Raw genomic sequence first — 22,567 nt, 5'->3', positions numbered from 1 at the left:
GAATGGTGAAGAGACCCCTTTGTACCTACCTTTTTCCTACAGCTACTTGGGTCTTTATAAACTAATTCCACAGCAGCCCTCCAACCACAGAATATTTCTGAGACTCTACATGGAGACTGATGAATGGAGACCGTGGGAGCTGAGCATCCAAGCCCCTGACATCCTTCCCATCACACATTTCCACCTACTTGTTGAAGAAGTTGGGAAGAAAAAACCCCCACAGATTGGCACCTTTATCTCAGCTCTTTGAGTTTGAAAGGCATCAGGAAGTGAGAAAACTGTGGAGGAATTTGCCTTGAAGTGATTATGTTGGAGGGCATATGGCCTATGTCAGAAGTTGATGGAACCATCAAACAAGTTTGGGCTCTGCATAAACTGCAACAAGATGACTTTCCTCACTGTTCCTTTAACAGATGGACAATCACAACCACCTCAGAATAACTTAGTGGGTATGATTAGGAGTCGAGGGGAGTGACTGGTCAACCTAATGTTCAGGGGTTGAGAAGCACTTACTGTTACTCTGCATCAGTTAATGAAAATCCTGCTGAGGCTGCCCACAGCAAGTTCACGTGAGGCCAACCTTACAGAAGTGCACACAACTTTAAGAAGCACAAGCCGCCCTTACCGGGAAGGAGCCTCTCAGCCCTGCCCTAAGGCAACCAGCAGCCTTTTGGTCACAGTCCTGAGGCTTCCCCAATTTAATATGTAATCTCTTGAAATAACATGACCCTCCCAGGCCCCCAGACCATACATTTCCAATTATACAAAGAAACGAGATCAAGACTTACCTGTACAACTTCCTGTGTGACCTCTGGCAAGTTTCTTGCCCTCTCTGTGTGTCAGGTGTCTCATATAGAAAATGTGCTCAATGACAGACCCTGTGTCTCCTGGGACTGCAGAGGTGATCAATGAAATGGGGCCCAGGAAGGCACGTGGAGCAGTGCCTGCTAACTGTCAGTGTAACACGCAAGCTGACCATTCCAATTTTCATCACAAAAGGCTGAACCATATGACACTGTCAACATTTGACCCTTTTTGAACTACAAAAAACCCGGCAATTTTGTATGACTCGACTTAATACACTGAGTAGACTATTCTATCTTTGAAGACTCTTGCCTTTGAACAAGCAGGGTGAATCTAATACTCCCTTCAATTGCCCAATAATGACAGGCCTTATGAAAGGAAGGCCCACTATAAATGCAAACACATTTCTTCCACTTGGTCTATAAAAGCTGAAAATGACTCCCAGGTGTGAGCAGACATAATAGGCCCTGCCTTCTTTGCAAGGTCACCATGGGGGTCAAAGTCAAGCCAGCCATTTTCGGATTAGGTGCACAGGCTCACAAGGCTTCCCCAGAGGTAAGTGGATTAGAGAAGCCACCTGCAGGAAGTGGGCCAGGGGGAGGAGGAGGAAGTGGTCCCAGTGGAAGGAGACGGTTGATATGGGCAGGGGCCAGCTCCTTTCACACTGGAAATCGTGCAACCAACAGAACACCTCTGCCTGCAAGCCACAGTCCCGTGGCCCCAGGGAGTGTCGGCACCACTGCTAGAAGGAGACACCTCCATCCAGACCACACACGATTCACCAACATCCTATTCCCACTGGATCTTGGACTATATTTAAAGTCTGAATGATTATCAGAAAAAATGGGGGTAGGGAGGGCCCAACACACAACAAAAGCCAACTCTCATCCATATTACCTAAGCGACAAGTTCCCAAAAAAGGCAGTGACCTCAATGGCCGAGCTCCTATTCCCCCACACTCCCCTTCCCTGGCTCCCCAAACCCCACAGCTGGTGTTCACTTCACTTTTGCAGCAAATGACTTGCAGATGTACTGCTCATCTGGCTGCCTCACCGACCCCCTGCCCCCACTCTCAAAGAAGGAAAGAAAAGGAAAGAAAGGAACATGACAAGCCATAACCGTGTATAACTTGGCAGGTTCATGGCAGAGGCCATAGCGGCCCCTTTCCCAGTGAAAAACTCAGACTCAGGCAAGAAGTAGTCTGCACTCTAGAACCCCTGCGAAGTTCCTGGGACAGAGAGCTGCTTTCTTTGTAAATCGGGTGGTTAATTGCTCGTGGGTGATATCCAGCATCTGATGAGGTTGCAGTTCTAAAAAGGAGGGGTCTTGTTCTGCCTTCCAACAGAAGCTCGCTGGCTCTTCCTACCAGCCTGCTCAACAAGGCAGAGAATGGGGAGGGGCAAACTGGGCTTACAACAGAACTGGCCATATTCTAGTAGTTCTCGAAGCAGTCCTCTGAGCACTCAGTGTGTTGGCCAAGCATGCAGGGTGCTCCACCTGACACCTGTAACTTACACTCAGTTGTAGGGACAGAGAAAGGAGGTCCACATAAGGGAGAGTCTCAGCTAAAAGTCACTGCATCTGGGAACCTTCCCTGTCTTACAGGCCCCCAGGGACAATGGTGAGAAGCCCCTTAGGCACTCCCAGCCCTTGCTTGTATTACAAATGCCTGCTTGCTCTACTTTCTCTAGACCCCGAGTTCCCTGAGGGCAGGGACTCTGGTCCCTGGGGCATGTTTGTTCACGTGGGCTTCACAGGGACATGCTGGAAAACCTCACAGTGGCTTTGCAGATAAGCCTGAAGCAACCTGGACTTCCTCGGCTTTCCTTTCATCCCTTTGCCCCCTTAAGACCAGACAATAGCCACACAGTGGCAGAAAGCCAGGAAAGCAAGAGGGGAGGTGAGTAACAAGTCATAAACAATGAGGGATGATGCAGGTGTGGACCCTGAGTTTTGACTCCCCTATTAGAACAGGGGAGAACTGCCCACCTGGAACAAAGCAGGACTATTCAACTCTTAGGTGAGGGCAAAGATTTATCTGATAACAGTGACTGATCAGCAGCAGGGTGGTAAGTGGTGCCCTGGCACCTGCTTCCAGGTAAATGGGGCTATAAGGAAGGTCGTTAATACTCACACATTGAGCTAACAATGGGTCTGCCAGCCAGGCTGCTCACCAAGTCTCCCTCCTCTGTAACAGCTGGTGAAGGCCTGCTGGGGAGACTTCTTGATCACCAATCAATAGCAAATTCAGCAGAGACAAATTTAGAACAACCGTGGGCCACTAACTCACAGCCGCAGCCAGGTCTGTTCTGCCCACACTCACTCAGTGTCCTCCTCCCCCAGCTCTTCTGAGCCCCACCAGCCCAAACGAATGCCTGACCACACCAGTGACATCGGGAATTTGTCTAAATAACTTACTGCTTGACAAACACTATGCAGCATGATAGGAACTTGACACATGAACCTTGTCCTCAAGCCCTCATCCCTGTATGACCCCAGGCGGTGGTTCTCAAATGGGGGTTCCCAGACCAGCAGCATCAGCATGACCTGGGAAGATGTGAGCAAAGAAAATCTTCAAGTCACACCTCAGACCTTCTGGGTCAGAAACTGGGGCTGAGTCCAGAAACAGGGGCTGGTGCTCCCGATGGGTGGTCCAGGTGATGGAGAAGCCATGGTCTCCCACAGGAATGGGAGGCATGTTTTATCCAGAGGAAGGAATCTGTTCACACCACCAAAAATCTGGGCAAACAAGGCAAAAGTGAGCATGTCTCTGAAGACACAGGACAACAGCTGCAGTCTCCATTTGACATACTCTCTCCCCTGTTGTCCTCTTTTCTGACTAGGACCCTATCAGGGAACTCAACTGGTCACTGGCTTCTCAAAAAACAGGGGCATTCCCTTAAACCTGACTTGGAGCTTTTGAAACGTAACTTTGTTCATTTCTTCCTGAAGTGTTTCAGTCACTATTAACTCCACACTCTTGATGAAAATGCATAAAAGACCCAGAGCAAACAAGGCAACAACAGCCCAGACGCAAACACTGGCCTTCCTTCATGAGCAGGGCTAAATTCGGTTCTTAGGTGGAGGACGCCTCTGTGAAGCAGAATGGGGTAAGGGCTGTTAATCCATTTCCACATTTTCTACCTATGAAAATGATTCAGTCCACTCTTAAACTGATGATTCAAGGATGGTCCGAGAAATTCTCCCAGAGGAAAAACGAATGATCTGTCACCTTGAGAAGAACTGCTATGTCCATCTCACCTTGTACACATACTTACAGTCCCCAGAGGTGCAGCTATGTTTCAATTTGCAGAGTTTCACTACGAGCACCACTAAATGTTTTAAGACAAATTACTTCATACTTCTGGGAATAAACACCATATGTACAAAAAAAAAAAAAATACTTCAACAACAGTTCTCTATTATGTCCGCAAATTATGACCTTCCTCTAGGTAAGAAAGTTTGAATGGCAGCTAACTAAAGAGACAGGCAAGAGGCCCCACACCAACTCCTTAGGGGGAGAATGGGAGAATACATCTACTCTCCAAACCCCCCACCCCCCGCCCCGACACACACATTTTTAGGAATGCCCACCAACTACTTATTACTCAGTGTAATTTCATCTGTGCTTTACCCCTGATTATTAATGACCTTTGCTCAGGTCCCGAAGCCAAACCTAGTTTTCTGCAGTGGATTCTGGGTCCCTCCCTTTCTCTCTGGCTCCCCAGTTGGGCCCTCTGAGATGCTAATTCCTCTCCCAAGCGCTGAGCAGTAGGCCAGATCATCACTGTCTCCCCTGAAGGCTTTGCTCTTTAATTACACTTTATTGTGAAGTGATCTTCACATTAATGAGACTGTAAAGAAGACTGATTTGGCTCCTCTTTTTCAGAGGGCCTGGGAGGAGAGTTAAGTACTGTTATTGATTTTATTTCCCCAGTAGATCTAACCGAGAAGAGCCTCCATCCTTCAAGGCCTCAGGGCCAACCAACTCCACCAAGGCTCCTGCCATTTAACTCCTTCTGAATGGGGTCACAGACAGGACACCAGGTTTCATTCCTTCCAGGTTTATTCTCAGGAAGTTACAATAAAGAGATATTAAATATTCCATCACTTTTACTTAATCAGTTTTTCTTCAGCTAAGAGATCACAGCAAAATATATACCTGTGTAGTAAGACTAACTATGGGAGAGGGCGGGGGGTGGGTGCGCAGGGGAGAGCAACAGGGCAGGGGGTGGAATGGGGGACAACTAATAGAACAGTAAAAAAATTTTAAAGAAATTATGCATATTCTAAGTTTTTCAGGTCCATCTGCCAACATGAGAGAAAAATACTTTTGTTAAAATTAGTTTTCAGATTCATGGCTGCCAGGGGACTGGAGGGAAGGGGACAGGGGAAGTGACTGCTTAAAGGGTATGTATGGGGTTTTGTTTTAGGGCGATGACAACGTTCTGGAATTAATAGTGGTGATGGTTGCACAACTTTGAGAATGTACTAAAAGTGGCTGAACTGTACACTTCAAAATGTTTAAAACTCAGTTTTATGTTACGTTAGTTTTATCTCAATGAAAAAATGATTTTCAAAATTTTTTTCAAGATTAGAAGTAAAAGGTACTTGGATGTGCTTTCATATTTAACATAACCCAAGGGATTTTTAATAGTACTCTTGCAAAGTCACAACTATTTGTGTGCAGTTGATCTTTCCCTAGATCTCCTAGTTGATCTAGGCCAAAGACAGGGGACAGTGAACACAGTTAAGAAAGGCCTAAAATATATCAGCAAATCGAAAAGAGGGTACACAGACAAAGCCCAGCACCATACAGTAGAAATGCTCCAGCCAATGTGCCAACAACAAATGCTGCCCTGCTTTAAACTAAAGTCCATTTCACAGTAAGCTTTTGACTTCTAGGACTGAAAAAACCCAATCATTTCCACTAACCAACCTTCTCAATGGTACAAGTCTAGTGACAGCACAGGAAAAGCGGAAATGTTTCTTCAACAGAAATGTCACCTACGCATCACACAAAATTACTGTTGCCCTGGGATTTGTAATTTGAGTTTCTTGGACTTCAAATTTTTTTAAAAAAAGCTCAAAGTGAAAATCTAATGGCAGATTTTGCCCACATTTAACAAAAGTCTGTTGCTTTTTCTGAGAATTATTTCATGAAATTAGCTCCCTTACTCCAACCCAATCCTATTAAAAGCTTTCCTTCAGTTTAGTGCTTTTTATTAAGGACAAATGGCTTTGGCATTATCCTCAGAACATGATGCAAATAAACCTGCTCTGTGACAAAAACTTTAATGGAATTTGATTCCTTTTATCAAAATACTAATCACCTGAAATTTTACTGTTCCCCCAAATAGTGAAAAACTGTTCTGAAGGCCTAAAAGTAAAACCAGAGGCAAAACAAACCCATTTCTCACGAGACCCTCCCAACTATGGCTCAGCAGAGGAGGGCCCTGTGTCAGGGCCCAGAGCATGTGAACACGGAGCCAGGGCACTGACACAGACTCAGGGAACAGGAAACCTTAAACAGAGAGGAAGAGCCAACTTTCAGAGGCCAAAGTCCACAATTCCAGGTGTCTGAGCTGAAAACCACAAGCCTGCTGCTTCTGCTAAATGACAAAAAGCAGTGATAGTGGTTATAGGCAGGGTCAATAATATTCCTTTGTGACATTACTGCTTGACTCAGTTTCTGAGTCACAGAAGGAATATGAAAGCTGTGTTTCATCCTTTGTTCAACAAATGAGACAAAACAACATCATCTGTGATGGAGCTGGATACATGCCTAGTCCACCCTTTTCCCTACTGCACCTGCCTGTTCAGCTGACCCTTGAACAACGCACAGGTAGGGGTACCAAACTCCACCCCTGTGCAGCTGAAAATCCACATATAACTATAGTCGTTCCTCAGTATCCACAGGAGATTGGTTCTAGGATTCTTTAGGTACCAAAATCCAAAGATATCAAGTCCCTTATATAAAAGGCAGACATCAACACACAGTCAGCCCTCCACATTCTCGGATTCCCAACAGTGGATCAAAAATATTGTTTTTGACCTGCAGTTAGTTGAATCCATGGATGTGAAACCCATAGATATGGAAGCCTATTTATTGAAAAAAAAAAAAAAAAAAATCTACACATGCCCTGGCCAGTGTGGCTCAGTTGGTTGGGCATTGCCCAGCAGAGAGAAAGAAAGGCTGCCAGTTCAATAATTCCTGGTCAGGGCACATGCCTGGGTTGCAGGTTTGCTCCCCAGTAGGGGTGTGTTCAAAAGGGCAACTGATCGATGTTTCTCTCCCTTTCTCTCTCCCTTCCTCCTCTCTAAAAATAAAATCTAAAAAAAAAAAAAAAAAAAACCCTCAAAAAAATCTACACATAAGTGGACCTGCACAATTCAAACCTGTATTGTTCAAGGGCCAACTGTATTATCAATGTGAACATTTATTGAGCTAACTGACCAACCACACTTTCAGACAACATGTCATGGGCTTCCCACATCTGATGGCATTGTATCCTCTTGAGGTCACCAGGGAAAGGCTTCTGGGCTCCAACTGCAGAGACACAGAAGGTGCCAACTAAATAATTGTTGGACATGTGACACTTTTTAATTCCATAATTCTGAAAAACGAGACACATCAGTATAGCATCTTCTTCAAAGCCTGAATGGCTGAAGTTATCATGTGGCTGGAGATGCTAAGTGCTTCACCTTCGCACGTCAGTTAGGAAAGTAAAGCTCATCAACCGCTGGCCCATGTCCTCTGCAAGGTCCACTTGGGAAATACAGAAAGGCATGAATGATGGCAAATTATCTATAATCCTGCTATCCAGATATTATGGTGCCAACCTAACTTTGCAGGATGACATCCAGGCATCCAGTCCAAGGTCAGGGTACACAGAACCCTCAGAGAAAAGGAAGGTAAGGACCATTCTGTTTCTGTAATTTCAGAGAAATCACTGACCAAGTCAGATGGAGACCAGCTTCAGGCTGAAGAGGTGGCTGCCAATGCTAACCTGCATTTTCCAAACTCAGTCAAAACCAGAGAGGGAGTCTTTTCTTCCGTAATGCCCCCTCCCAACCCCGCCCTGCTTTACATATTTTAACACAGTCTTAATGGAATAGCAGGAACAAGGCCAACCAGCCCCATTGCTCCAGGCACTTGGGCCAAGGCACAGACATGTATTTTTAGTCAGCAGAGCACAGCAGGATTCAAAGTACACAGGCCCTGGGGGAAGCTGGGGGTCTTGCCCGTCTATGGCACAGGGTAGCTCAGTCACTTGCCACCACACTCTTGTGCCAGTGCAGATAAAGGGGCAATGCACAGGCATTTCTGGGCAGTGTCAGTTCTAGGTCTCAATTTTGCAACTTACAGGAATTCAGGGAGCTTTGGTTTCCTGTTGGTAACACAAAGGTGTTCTCTGTGGCCCTAGCTTCCCAACCAAGCCAGGAGCAAGGGGAGTGAAGGCAGTGCTTCGGAATGTGAATGAATGAGCAAATGACCAGGGGACCTCGTTAAAGTAGCTTCTGACCCAGTAGGGATAAGGCCTGAGATTCTGGATTTCTAAGGAGCTCGGCATTGATGACACTGTTGGTTCAGGAACCATACTTTAAGTAGCAAGGAGTTAAAAGCACCTTCCATTGCTTTGCTCTATGACCATACAAGGGATGATCATGTCCTTAATTAACTACAGGTAAGAGTAACTCATTTAATTTAGCCAGTAATTAAACACCTCCCCCATGCTGGGCACACAGGCTGAATGGGCACAAAAAGAAAGTCAGAACTACCTGGGACAAAGGGCCACAGCCTCTACTTCAACACTTCACAGGAACACAGACTAAAGCACACCTCCTGTAGCCCTAGAAGTGAGATCATACCCAAGCACAAGAGGCTGTGTGACAACTAGTCACAAGCCAGAAGCAGCAGCCACCATCTGTCAAACACCTGGTATGTGCTATGACAACACAGGAACTTCACAGACATCCCACTCCCCCCAAACTCAGCCTCTCTTTCCCTGCATGTAAACAGGTCAAGAACACATTCTGTAAATGAGGTTCAAAGACATGAAGTTGTCTGTCCAGGACACAGAGCTGGACCAAAGTTCTAACCCCTGTTTTATATCCCCACAAGTGTCTTTAAAGAATTAAGCCTGAAACACTGTGTTTGCAAGCATGAGTACCTCCTGAACATAGCCCGTTGCCAGCAAAACCCGGAGATCTGCACACAGCGCCGGCAGTCTTATGGATGGCGCCTTGCTGCCAAGTCCCAGCACTCAGCCTGCCCAGCCTCAGTGTCAAGAAAAGATATACGCAGGTCAGCAAATGAGTTACAATGCCAGCAAAATAAAAATCAAATAAAAATATGCAGGGCTGAAGTGGCAACAGGAAATTCATCATGGAGAGCGAGGTGCTCTGCTGAAGAACCTGCAAATAGGATCTGTTGAGAGTTGCTGGACTCACGACTGGTTTATCTGGAAAACTCCTGGGTGACTTTAAAACAAGCAAGCACCCCTGCCTGACCGCTGAAGCACAGGGCCTCCTCTCACCTGCTCCTGCAATAACATCCCCATGGCTTCCTTCCTTCCTTTCTCACTTAAGTCCCTCTGCACCTTTTTCATTTCCAGTGTTCGTCTATAATAATCAGCAGGTTGCCTCCTGTCTCAAAGTTGACCATGACAAATAATTCATTACTTTATGTTAACTTTCAAGGTCTAGGGTATTTTCTTTTTTAAAGCCATAAAAGGGAGCTGAATCATGTTACCAAGTTCACTGGCACAAAGACGAGCTTGTGGTCTTATAATTCACACAGTTTCCTTTAACTCCAGTTTATTCACCCAAGAAATTTAATTCTCTGAGCATTAAAAAGACCAATTTCTCTGCAAATTAGGAAAGAGGCAAAACTTTCAGTTTAAATTCTTACCAACCCCAAAACAGCATGCAAGGTATTTGTCAGGATCGTTAGGGCTACATGAAAAAACAGCCATACTTCATCACTAAGCACAGGAACACAGTTTCCCATCACCAAATGTCAGCAAGGTAATAGCAAAGCCCTGCCACCCAGCCCAGAGTCCCCAGATGCACCACTTACAGAAAGAGAGAGACGATGTGCGGTGAAGCAGCGCCCAGGGATGGCAGGGCTGTCAGCTCATTGTTATTGAGATACCTGTAACAACACAAAGAATCAATCACTTACATCATTTTAATTCATAGTTTGAAATCATATACAAAAAAGGGAAATCAGAAAAACAATGCTGAGTTGACCATGGTAATGTTGAATAAAAGATGAATTTAAAAGAGAGTTCTTAAAGGGAAAGAAGTCATGTGTGGTCACAAAAACTATCACATCCATGGTTTAGATATTAACACTCAGGGAGTGTCTCTTGTCTTCTAGGAGCTTCCAATCTAACTTAGAAATCAAGACTAACAGACAAGGAAGAGTGACAACAGACCAAGATCAAAGTGCAGAACAAAGTGCCCCAAGACCAACCAGAAGAGTTCTCCTTGTGGGCTGAAAGAGTCAGAAAAGGATCTGAGGAGGAAAGAACATCCCTTCTAGATGTTTGCACACAACAGGACACTATGGTCTGCAAACTGCTGCTCTGCCCTCGTCAGAGGGCAACATGCTGGGACCCAGAGCTGAGAAACACATGGGTGAGTTTCCCAGGGGCTTGGACATGTGGGGCAATTATTCTGATGCCTCATCTGTGTGATAACAAGGGAGCTGGACTGGAGACTCTCATCTATTTGAGATTCCAGCTTCTGTGAACTCTGATGGAGCTTCCAGACACATTTTCCAGGAATACATACATATAGATACATTTTTGCACGAAGACATTCGAAAATTCTCCACAAACCAGAGATGCTCTCTCTCCAAGCTCTGTTCCTCCTGGAACACTATACATCTGTATTTCCAGAGTTCACATTTTTTGGTGGAAGGTGAAGCCCGCAAACCAAAACATGCTCACCCGGGCTGCCCCCAGAGGCTCTGCAATCTGACCTCCTTACATGGACATGTATTTCCAAATCTGGGAAGAGAATCCAAAATCAGACTTGTGAAATTAGCTCAAAAATTCTTAAGAAAGCCAAATCACAGTGATCAGGCTTTCTGCCAAGTGACAGGCTGAAAAGAAATTGTATCTGAGGTGCAGAATCAAAGGGATAAAGCTGGGTTATCTTAGTCTCATTTCTTTTAAGGGAGTATGTCTTACGTAGATCATCTTGTCACTGTTTGAAGATAAGGCCACGAAAAGGACGGCTGTATTCAGGTAAGCATACAGCTAGCATTTGCTTCAACAGAATAAACTGATTGTCTGCCATCTTTTATAGAAATGAATAGAAAAAAAAAGTAAAAGGCCTTGAATTATCCCATTTGCTTTCTTTAATGCCACAGCCAGTTGGGAGATAAAGCTTGGCAATTACTGGGACATGGGATACAGAATGTCTGTTTCAACAGCTTCTTGACTGCAGCATCTGGCAAAGAGAAAGCAGATCCTTATCATGTGGCAAATCCTTTCTCTACTTAAAGCGCCCTTGTTTGTGTGCTGAAGTAGACAATTAATTACTTTAACAGTCTCTTATCTGACTTCACCTAAATCAGATTGTTTCTGCTTCACCTTTTCTATCCTCTAGGCCTGCAGTGATCCATTTCACATCTTGGTACAAAGATATTGAAAACTCTGCTACATAAGTCTGAATCTACTAATAAATTTTCACAGTTACCATCAATGTACTTATCACTAAAAAAGATCCTCAGATCTTATCAGAGCAAACTTCAAAACTCTCCATTTCCTAGAGATTTATTCTAAAACACAGATGGTGGTAATTAATAGTAATAGTTTAACAGCAGTAGCCAACTTATTGAGGGCTTACTATATGACAGGCACAGCTCTGAGAGCTTTTCAATGTATTGGGTAGCCAAAAAACATTGCTTGTTTTTTTCCATAAGATGGCTCTAGTGGTGCTTAGTTGTCTTTAACTTCACTTGAAACAATTTTCTTAGACTGTTCCGTGTCAGCTGTCATATCAGTGCGCATTTTTTAAAAAACTTATCAAAGTTGGTGAATATTTGTGGAGCCATTTTAATACTGAAGAAAATATGCAACATTTTTGGCATATTACGCTTTATTATTGCAAGAAAGGTAAAATGCAACTGAAATGCAAAAAAAGATTTGTGCAGTGTATGGAGAAGGTACTGTGACTGATCAGATGTGTCAGAAGTGGTTTGCAAAGTTGCATGCTAGAGATTTCTTGCTGGATGATGCTCCACAGTCGGGTAGACCAGTTGAAGTTGACAGCAATTAAATGGAGACATTGATAGCAATCACCATTATACCACGCAGGAGACAGCCCGCATACTCAAAATATCGAAATCAATAGTTTTTGGTAAAAATGAAACATGTCTTTTATTTTAGAGAAAAAATCATACGGACTTTTTGGCCAACCCAATATTAACTCATCTTTAGACCCCTAGAGGGTAGATCCCATGAACATTTCCACTGTACCAATGAGGACACTGAAACAATGAGAGGTTAAATAATTTGATGATGGGTACTAGCAGTAAGTGGCAGTGGCCCTGGGAATCTAGCCCCGAAGTCTAGATTCTTAACCATCACCCTCTATTTCTTTATAACTACAGCAACCACTCGACATGCATTACATAACTTTATCACAACCCTGAGTTAGGTACCAAGTACTACTACTACTGTTCTCTGCCTTACACGTAAGTTCGCTAACTCAAGTTTCACTTCAAGTCACTACTCCAGGGTTATAGATAAGAGCTGAACCCAAGTGCAATCCAAGTCAGGAGACCAACAAGTGAAAAGGCCTGCAAGTGCAAAGTTTCTAATCCCCTAGGTAACATGGCAGCTGTGTTTCAGCCTGCTTAGGATCTGACTTGACTTAAACCTGAAACAGACAGTATGGACTTCTCTGCAGGGGAACTTTTGCTGAATGAGCTTGGTCTTAGGCCAGCCCTCTTGCACGCATGATATGACAAGCTGCTCCACCCAAGTTCACAGAAATAAATGAGTAAGGAAAAGGGGCATCAGGTCTTGACAAAACTGCTGGAAGCAGAGAGTACAAGTGCAGCAGACCAGCATTCAAGATAAACAGCATTTTGTCTGAAGCAGCAGCCCCAAGCCAATAGATGGAGGCAGAAAGCACAGGCTCCTATCTGCACATGGCTGCCTGATTTACAGGGAGGACAGCTGGAGCACAAAGGAGGACTGCATGCCAGCTTCCTTCTCGATCACGTCTACAAAAAAAGAACTGCTAGCTAAATGTATGTCTGTTAGTTCCACAGTGTGGCTTTCTTTGTTCGCCCTGTTCTCTTCTGAAACAAGAATATTATCCTCAGAAGGCAGTGAAGGCCAAACTGGCTCTGTGACATAACCAACTTGCCAGACTGAAATAGAGACTGGTCAAAAATAGCACAGCCAGAGCTGGAGGGAAAGGGCCCTGGGGAAGTTTGTAGTCTCCACGAATAAGAACATGGCAGGAATTTAAGACTATGTTTCATGAAATCTACCCTTCAGACTCCCCCTAGATTTGCTTCCATCCAAGGCCCTAAAAATCCTTTCAATGTTTAGCTTCTATAACTGAATCATGAGTTGGAACAGTGGCCCACCTGAGCTGAAAGAGGTAATGAATAAGGCAAATGGGCAGCATGGACCACCTGAACCCAGGGCAGAGCCTGTACATGGGCCTTTCTGAGTTTGGCCTTCAGGGCCCTCAGCTCTCTCTGAAACTTCCATTTACTTGAGTTAGTTAAAGGAAGTTTTTACATTTTGCAAGATGCAAAATGTTTAAAAAAAACAAAAGCCACTTTAGAGTACTTTATTATTACCCAATCAAACTAGACTTTAACAAACAATAAAAAACAAACCCAAGGAGTAATTTGGGGTTACAGAGCTTTGGGTTGTTTTTTGTTGTTGTTGTTTGCCTTATTTATTACTTGCTGAGTAGCTGACACTAGCACACAGTAAAATTTTCAAACCCTTTCAATAGAGAATACCAAGAACATATAGTGAAAAATAAAGCTTCCTTGCACTTCAGCCCTCTGGTTTGCCTCCAAGAGGAAGCTCCTGCTGCCAACTACTAGAAATGCACATGTTGTTCTTTTACACAAAATGCTTGTGTCTTATACAGACTGTTCTGTTCCACAGTTTCTCCCTTAGTAATACATCTTAAAGATCTCCATAATTCTTTTAACCTGCTGCAGAGTACTCCTCTGCTGGCATGAGCAGTATAAATGAACCATAATTTATTTAGCCATTCCACTATTCATAGACACTTTAGTTGTTTCCAAACACAAAGAGAGCTGCAATTAATAACAGTCAAAGTTGGGCAGGAAGCTAGGACTTTGGTTAGTTTTGTTTCTTAAAAGGGAGCAAGTCATCAATAATAAGTAGGAACACAGGCTTTGGAGCCAGGGCCACTTAATCAATAACCGTTATTATTAGTGCTTTTAGTTACTGGAGAATAATGCATACTAAATAACTGGCAAGACTTTATAACATACAGTTGGTATACCAGATGGCCAGATACAGACGTTTTAGTATACTGATACTTCAATCAGAAGCAATAATAATAACAAATGTTTCCTCTGTGCCAGGCTCTGAGCTGAGTGCTTTGTGTATGTCTCAATGAATGACAGGTCAACCTTAGAGGAAGGTACTAAATGATCACCCCGCCTTAAAAGAAGAAACTGAGGCACTTTTATAGAGCACTAGGAATTATTAGGAGGGAGTTTTACAGCTCGGATTTTTAAATCAGATATACCTGGGTGCATTCAACCCCAATCCTAACCCTTACCAATAGAATGGTCTTCAGCATGTCACTTAACCTTACTGTGCCTTAGTTTCCTCCTCCAAGTATTAACTTCATAGGTTTTTGGAAGGATCCAGCTGAAATAATTAGACCTAATAGTTTAGGATATAGCCAGATACAGAGTAAATGCTTAGCAGGTAGTGGTAATTCACAGTCAAAAAGCAGTGCCTCAAAATGACATCCCTCGTCATTCCAGGCCTTCTTAAACAGCACACCACTCACACACACACACACACACTGGAGAGCACAGGCCTGAGACACAGAGGGTGAACCAGAAATACCCAAAGGCAGGGCCCATTAGAGTCTCCCCACCACCTGCAGGAACATTTTAGGTCAATGGCTCTGGGAAGCACACAGCAGCACCCAACTAAGCATTCTTGGGCCAGGCAGCTGTAATATGATCCTAGGGCGGTTATCAAAGAGGATGGTATAAATAGCCCCTCTTATTAACAGAGGAGCCTAGCCATCTGGGATGCTGGCTGGAAGCCCTCCTGGTGGGCTTTCCTCAGAGCTATGGGCAGTGAAGCCCACAGGGCCCAGCAGCAGCTGTGCAAATGTCCTCATATCCTCTAAGAGCCTCCAGCAGGCTCACTTCTGTCGAACCAGCCCACAGTGTTCTGTGGTCCCAGCCTTCAAAATAAAACACCACCGCCTGCTGCTTGTCAGCCTGTGGTTCCCCTTGCTGAGGTTTCTATACTCGCACAGCTCTGGCAGGGTTCAGAAGAACTGACAGGTCCTAGGAAACCCTGAGCCCAGTTAATTTAGAAGCAACTGTCTGTCAACATATTTTTCTTCCATATACTTCCCCACCTCTCACTCCCGACAGGCTCTTTCTGCGTTCACCAGGTATTACTTAGACTTCCTATCAGTGGGAAGTTCCACTACTCTGGGCACCAAGGAATTTGTGTCGTTACCCTCCCCCCCACCCCAGTGTGACACCAGGGACTGCAGGCAGTCACAGTGGTAAAAGGTTCAACCTATCAGCCCTCAAGAATTTGTTTTTTAACAATGAACCCAGCCTGGGTGGCTATGCGTTTAGAAAATAGCAGAAGAGAAATAACCTTCAGTGAGTCCTTCCCATGTACAAGGCCTGGGCATCACATCCAATTAACAATTACAGCAATAACAACAATGTGTTATTATGTCCATGCTGTAGAAGAGCGAAGGGAGGCACTGAGGCGCTAAGTAACTTTGTCCAAGGACAGATCTGGTAAGGGACAGGACTAGACTTCGACCTAGGTCTGTCTACTACCACAGAGTGTGCTTTTCCCACTAGACCGTGTTGTATCCAAATTATGCAATCCCTGCCTTTACGACTCCCACACTCAGGATGATAGTGCTGCCATAGAGGACACGGGATAGGAGCGAGACTGGGAATGCAGGTTAAGGTCTACCACCCACAAGCTGTGCAGTTCTGGCCAGTTCTCCACACCTTGGTTCCCTTGAATGTCCAAAAAAAGAATGAGTGACTATAAGGAGCGTAGTGCTTAGCATAATGACTAGCGTGGCCAACCTACCTTGAGTGCATTAGCAGAGACAGGAGAGAAGTCCCACCCAAAAGAGAAGGAACACAGGATGGGGCCAGGCCTCACCCAGCCTATAAATGATAGGGGAGGGAGAAAAGTCAAGCTGTGAGGGGAGAAAAGAGGCTTAACTTGGAGGACTGTGTGGGTTTGGAAAAGAGGTCTAGAGGAGTAAGAGGAAATACTCTTACCTAGAAAGAGAAGATTGGTATAGGAAGAGTGATATTAGTTGATAAACACTGGATTTTCTGTGTTTAAAAAATCTTCAACTGAATGTTGTAAATTAAGATGAGGGATGTGGGGATTTAGGGCACTGTAGCTTCAGGGTTAAATGCCTAAGATTTGGAGTCAAATGGATTTAGTTCAACTCTCAGGTCTACCAACCACGTAACACTGCACAAGTGCACCTAACTTCTCCTAGCTTCCATTTCCTCTTCTGTAAAGTGGGGAAAATTATTGTAAAGAAAATAATTTATATCAGTCATAGCAGTGGTTTGAAGATGAAATGAGGTAGTATTCACCAAAGGCTTAGCAGGGTGCTGCTTGGATTGCTGCATCCAGTCTGATGCCAAAATTGTATGTATAGAAATGTTTGTTCTTCACTAAGTGTTTACAACGGTTATGTCCCGGTGATAATAGTGGTGATTTTAATTAATTAGTCTTAACATATTTCTATAGTTTCCAAATTTTCTGCAGTGGGTATGCATGATCTATGGTAAAGTGTCCTAAAGTCACTGTGGTACTAATATTCCTGATAATCCTAACATCCATTTTAAAAGAATTCTTTACATGAAAAAGAAGAAGGAAGCAATGCCTAGCTCTATTTGGAGATGGGACAGGAAACACAAACCTTTACTGTCTGCTCTCTTGTACCTTTGTTTCCTGGGAAACAGCAGGGTGGGGCTGGTTCCCCCTGAACTGTGGAGAAGTACCATTGAGGTGTGTTAACCCAGCTGGTCCACAGGGCTTCCCACAAGGGAGGGGACGACTCTGCTACACCTATCATGTTCCTGGGATTTCCAGTAAGTCCATACCTACCAGACTGTAGCACACCCACCACTTAAGCCTAAGAAGAAGAGATGGGCTGCAGTGAGCGAGAGCTGAGTGAGCAGTACGTTTGTCACCAACAGCCTCAACACAGAGGTTCCTTCTAACAGGCTTAGACTGCTGATCCAGGGGTGATGCTGCTGCACTAGGAGATGGTTTTCCCCAGAAGCTCTCTAGCCCTCCAACCCCCCAGGGGTTTGGGGAAAAGCACTCACACTTCCTGTAGATTTGGCAAGTCCTCAAACCCGGAAAGGTCAATCTCAGAAAGTCTGTTGTAGCTCAGGTTTCTGGGAAAGGAAGAGGGGGAAAAAAAAAAAACAGTTGAATTAACATTTCAAAATACTCAAAATTCAGGGATCTTCTACTCCCCTCCCCAAACAAAATAACGTTTGCCCTAACTCATGCATTATTTTAAGTAACCTTGTTGACACTGAAATTTACAGATATACCTCCTGACACTTGCATCCATAAACAAGTCACTGTGAAAATCTCAAATTACCTGAGGTCTACTAAACTCAAATGAATTTTAATATCATTTCACCATTTAGCAACTTGAAAGAAATTCTGAGTCAGTCCTCTACCTACATTAGAGTATGCTGTTCCAAACGTTTCACACCATATCAAGTCCAAGGCTCTTCTAAAGGGCACTATTAAATTAATGTCTTATTAAAGTATCAAACAACATCAAGCAGGAGTAAAGAAAAAGAGGGGCGTGGTGGAATGACCCTTCATTGTCTAAATATCAGTGGTTCTCAAATCAGGGATGACATCTGGCAATGTCTGGAGACAGTTTTAGCTGTCACGACTGCAGGGAAGGGGGTGGGTGGCTACTGGCCTCTGATGGGTGGAGGCCAGGACACACTGCTAACATCCTATAATGAGCAGAACAGCCCTTAAGAACAATTATCCAGCCCTAAGTGTCAACAGTAATACTCAGAGGTTGAGAAATCCTGTCAGCACAGAACTTAAAAGTAAAAATCACTCACATGTCTAGTCAAAGTTGAAGGAACTGTTGAGAAAGTGAACACTATAAGACTCTAATCACAAAGCTATACTATGAACATGGCATTCCTATTATCAATGAACAAATATTGGCAGTGATAAATCACACAGTAGAGAAGAAATTCATGGTTGGTGTTAACCAAAGGAAGTGAAAGCCGAACATGTGAGCAGCCTTCTGGAGATGATGCACCTGTCACAATTATTCACAATTACATCCCTCTCCCCAGCACACGCAGCTATATGGGGAATGTGTGGTCAGGTGAGCATCTCAGATCACATCCTCAGCCCAGACTAGGTTAATTCACAGGAATAGAATCCACACAGATGTGGTCCAATTGGGCCCTAACGTCTTGCACATTGCACCTTGCTCCCTGACACCAAAATATATCCAGTCCCATGGAAGCTGAAGAGGTTAACAATTTTCATTTCAGCTATTAATTCCACTGGCATTACTGTCAATTAACTGTGCTATTAATCATAAATTTCAAGTTTAGCTCTTAAGGGCACAGTGTCACATAAGTGGCAACTACCTTTTAAACTTACTCCAGAGACATTCCAATTGATCCTAACCTAGAGCTGATAGTCATTTCACTGCCAACTCGACATTCACCTAAATAAAGTCCAACTACACTTGCACATAACAGTATATCTGTATTCAGGGCACAGCCTGAATAAGGAGCAATTTATCCAGAAATTATGTTACTATAAAAAAATTGAAAATGGTAATTTTTAAAAAATATTGAAGTCAAGTGTGAGCCTATCTGCACTTAGAGGTACACAGAAATCAACAGGTTAGACTCAGAAAAGAAAATCCACAAATGGAGAGAATTCACCCACATCAGAATAAGGACCAGATAGACTGAAATTGTCTTCTATTTTGAGTACATTTTCATAAAAGGGAGGGCTGAGATATTGTTTCTGGGTCTAGAGATATGTAAGTTTGCAATGACTATAACATTTGTATCATTATAGGTTATGGAAGGTGTTGAGCTGGAGGAGACATCAGAGAAAGACTCAGACAGCACAAAGACAAGCATTTGGAAGGCAGGCAAAGAATGTGGGTGGTCACCCTGCAAGAGTGGGAAGAGGCCAGCAAAGCAGTGCCTGTCTACGCCTGCCCATCTAAAGGGGCATCTGCTTCTGGATCTCTGGACACAAGGCCAGGGCAGACCAGTCTTCTCCATTGTCATGAGAAGCTCAAACTTGGAATTCTTACATGAAATCTTTCCAATTCTTAAAAAAAAGTAACCCTAGATACGCCAAACAAAACATATCTGCAGCTCACATCTGGCTTGAGGACCACTGGTTTTCAACCTCTCATCTAGACCACTGACTCTTGTGACTATTCGTTTCAAAATGAATGACTTATTTCTGGCTTATACTGTATAGTAGCCGGGATGGAGCTGGGGTCACAGGATCTGGGTCTTAGGCAATTAACTGACAGCCTTATTTTAAACTATCTGGAATGAAACCACTTGAGGTTACTTAAAAAGGGTCATCCACAAGCTGGTCTTATCAAGAAGCCAAACAGTATCAGGACCTAACACTGAGATCCCAGTAAGCAGAAATGAAGTTGAATATATTGGGTTGGCCAAAAAGTCTGTATGATTTTTTTTTTCTGTAAAAGACACATTTTTCATTTTTACCAATAACTTTACTGATTTGGGTGTTTGAGTATGTCGGCTCTCTCCCACATGGTATAATGTTGATTGTTCTCAATTAATGTCTTAATTTGATCACTAGCAACCTCAACTGGTCTACCCAACTGTGGCACACTATCCAGTGAGAAATCTCCAGCATGAAACTTTGTAAACCACTTTTGATACATTCGATCAGTCATAGCACCTTCTCCCTACATTGTATAAACTTTTTTTTTTGCGTTTCAGTTGAGTTTTTACCTTTGTTGAAATAATAAAGCATAATGTGCCAAAAATGTTGCTTATTTTCTTCCATTTTAAATATTAAAATGGCTACACAAAAGTTCACCAATTTTTTTTTAAGGCACACTGATATGACAGCTGTCACAATACAATCTAACAAATTTTTTGAATAAAGTTAAAGACAATTAAGTACTACTAGAGCGATCTTACGGAAAAAACCAAATGAACATTTGGCCAACCCAATACTTGTAAGTGGAAATTTAAAGCTCTCACTGGGCCAGCCTGAATGTGATGACATTTCAGCTTTCAATGAAAAGCCATGTACCAACAAATGAGTGTCAAGCAGGCTGGCTCTAAAGGGTAATTCTCCCCTGGGAGCATCTATAGCAAGTACAGAGAGAAGATAGAGGCTGAAGCTCAAGTCCCCTGGAACAGCTTCTACTTCTGAGCCAGAGCTTTTAAGTCTGGGAAGTGACTAGTCCTGTGACCTGGCACAAGCTGTTGATCATCAATTGCTTTACCAGGAAATGTGGAAAATATTTACTGTATTCTCCTACATGAATGTAATCTGAAGTAAAATTCTCAGAGGCATTTTCTTGGTTGTTCATTTCAGGGAGACACTACTGCCATCATAATGTTTTTTGATTTGGGAAAATATACATAACATAAAATTTATCATTTTAAAAGTGTACAATTCAATACACATTCACACTGTTGTGCAACAACCACCATCATCCATCCCTAAAACTTTTTCATCTTCTTCCTGAAATTTAGTACATACCCGTAAACACTAACCCCCCATCTTCCCCTCCCTCTACCCCCCAGGCCTGGCAACTGCCATTCTACTTTCTGTCTCTACGAAATGTGACAACTCTAGATACGTCCTATAAGTAAAAGCATACAATATTTGTTCGTGACTGGCTTATTTCACTTAGCATCATGTCTTCAAGGTTCATCCATGCTGTAGTACATCTGAGAACTTCCTTCCTTTTCGGGGCTAAATAATAGTCACGCGCGTGCGTGCGTGCGTGCGTGTGTGTGTACATGCTGTGCCTGTGCCCACACATTGTGTTTATCCATTCAATAGGTGATGGACATTTGGACTGTTTATATCTTTTGGGTATTGTGAATAATGCTATTAACATTGGTTTAGTTTTTCCAGCACAATTTTTAAATAAAGTTTTTTAACCCTTTGACTGCTATGCTTACCGACATTACTTTTCAATGAGTTCTCTTCTTAGTTCTCAACAATAATCAAATTGTTAATCAGTGAGAAAACTTTAATGAGGACTTGCTTTCAGGTAGCAGCTGACATGCACACAAATCTAAAGCATCTCACTTATTTCTACAAACATGATCAGCCCTTACCCAGCTGGACATCTGAATGTGTCTTAAGTTGAAGGTTTCAGATTCTCCTGTCAAAACAATTCATCTGTCAGCAGGACAGATGCTGTCAAAAGCATTTCTGTACCTTTCAGTAGCAAAGAGGAGCAGAAAGAAACCTCAGGGAATTTAGTTACTGCCAATTGCAGCTTTCATTAAACATTTTGTCAGCCACTGTCATAACACAAATTTTCCCTGTTCTTGTACAAAGAGTGCACAAATCTTTGAACAATTGAGCCCAAACACAGATATTCTTTCAGCTAATCTGCTGAAAGATGACCGTCAGGCCACCCTTTGCAGCACATACATGAGGCACGTCTGCTGAGAACAGCTCAAGTTTTACCCAGGTTTTATCTGGGTCTGAAAAGTAAACTGCTTAACAGTGCACAACACAATCTGCCTGCTGAGCAGTTTTCCTCACGAGGCCCCTGCCCCAAACCCACAGAACTAGAAGAGCTAAGGCTTTAAATTGCTGAGAAATCCCCATCATAACGTAAACCTGTGCTGTCCAATTCAGTAGCCACTAGCCACCAGCTACCAACGCTTGTATTTAAATTAAGATTACATAAAACTAAGGAATTCAGTTTCTCAGTCACACTAGCACTGGCGCATGTTCAACAGCCACATGGGGGACTGACCACCATACTGCACCACGCAGAGGACAACTCTGTCGTCACTGAAATGTCTAGTAAACTGCTCTAAGCCATGAGATCATCAACAAATATTTCTAAATCATGAAATCATTAACAAATATTTGAAGTGAAATGGCAACTGTTGGAGAAACTTGGATTTTTAACAATAAATTTGAATTTTTCAATAATTCAAGAGCTTTTGTTTAAAAATGTGGTAGAAGATGGATATGGATATTAGTCCATGTCTTTCAGGAGCACAAAGTTCTTAACCATCCCTACAGAGGAAAGGGCCTTGGAAAACCCAATTCACTAGGAAGACATACTTAATTTAAAAAAAAAAAAAAAAAAAAAGTCCTCCGAGTGTAATTCTATAGGCTTAATCAGCATTTACATAATCTGACCAGTATCTTCCTGGATTACAACCAGAACCACATATTATAAACTTGGCAAAGGCTATTCAAGTCTGGCAAACAAT

At 43.2% G+C, this 22,567-nt stretch overlaps 1 protein-coding gene across 3 annotated transcripts in view; it reads right to left on the bottom strand.

Moving 5' to 3' along the window:
• The window catches only part of LRIG1 (leucine rich repeats and immunoglobulin like domains 1), a 103,780-nt gene that overhangs the window by 48,822 nt on the left and 32,391 nt on the right, over positions 1–22,567 (bottom strand). For 2 of the 3 annotated variants that reach the window (XM_090283867.1, XM_090283869.1), the window contains exons 2-3: positions 17,411–17,482; positions 9,887–9,961 (exon numbers count right to left, since the gene is read on the bottom strand). In XM_090283867.1, coding sequence (XP_090139993.1) covers positions 9,887–9,961; positions 17,411–17,482 — 147 coding nt within the window. The remainder of the gene's footprint in view (positions 1–9,886; positions 9,962–17,410; positions 17,483–22,567) is intronic. The other variant, XM_090283868.1, reaches the window with a different exon arrangement.

This window comes from Furipterus horrens, unplaced genomic scaffold (genome assembly GCF_987537825.1).
Source record: "Furipterus horrens unplaced genomic scaffold, mFurHor1.1.pri manual_scaffold_7, whole genome shotgun sequence".
Taxonomy (NCBI): domain Eukaryota; kingdom Metazoa; phylum Chordata; class Mammalia; order Chiroptera; family Furipteridae; genus Furipterus; species Furipterus horrens.
The sequence above is the reverse complement of the archived record's forward strand: the minus strand, read 5'-3'. Positions and strand labels throughout refer to the sequence as shown.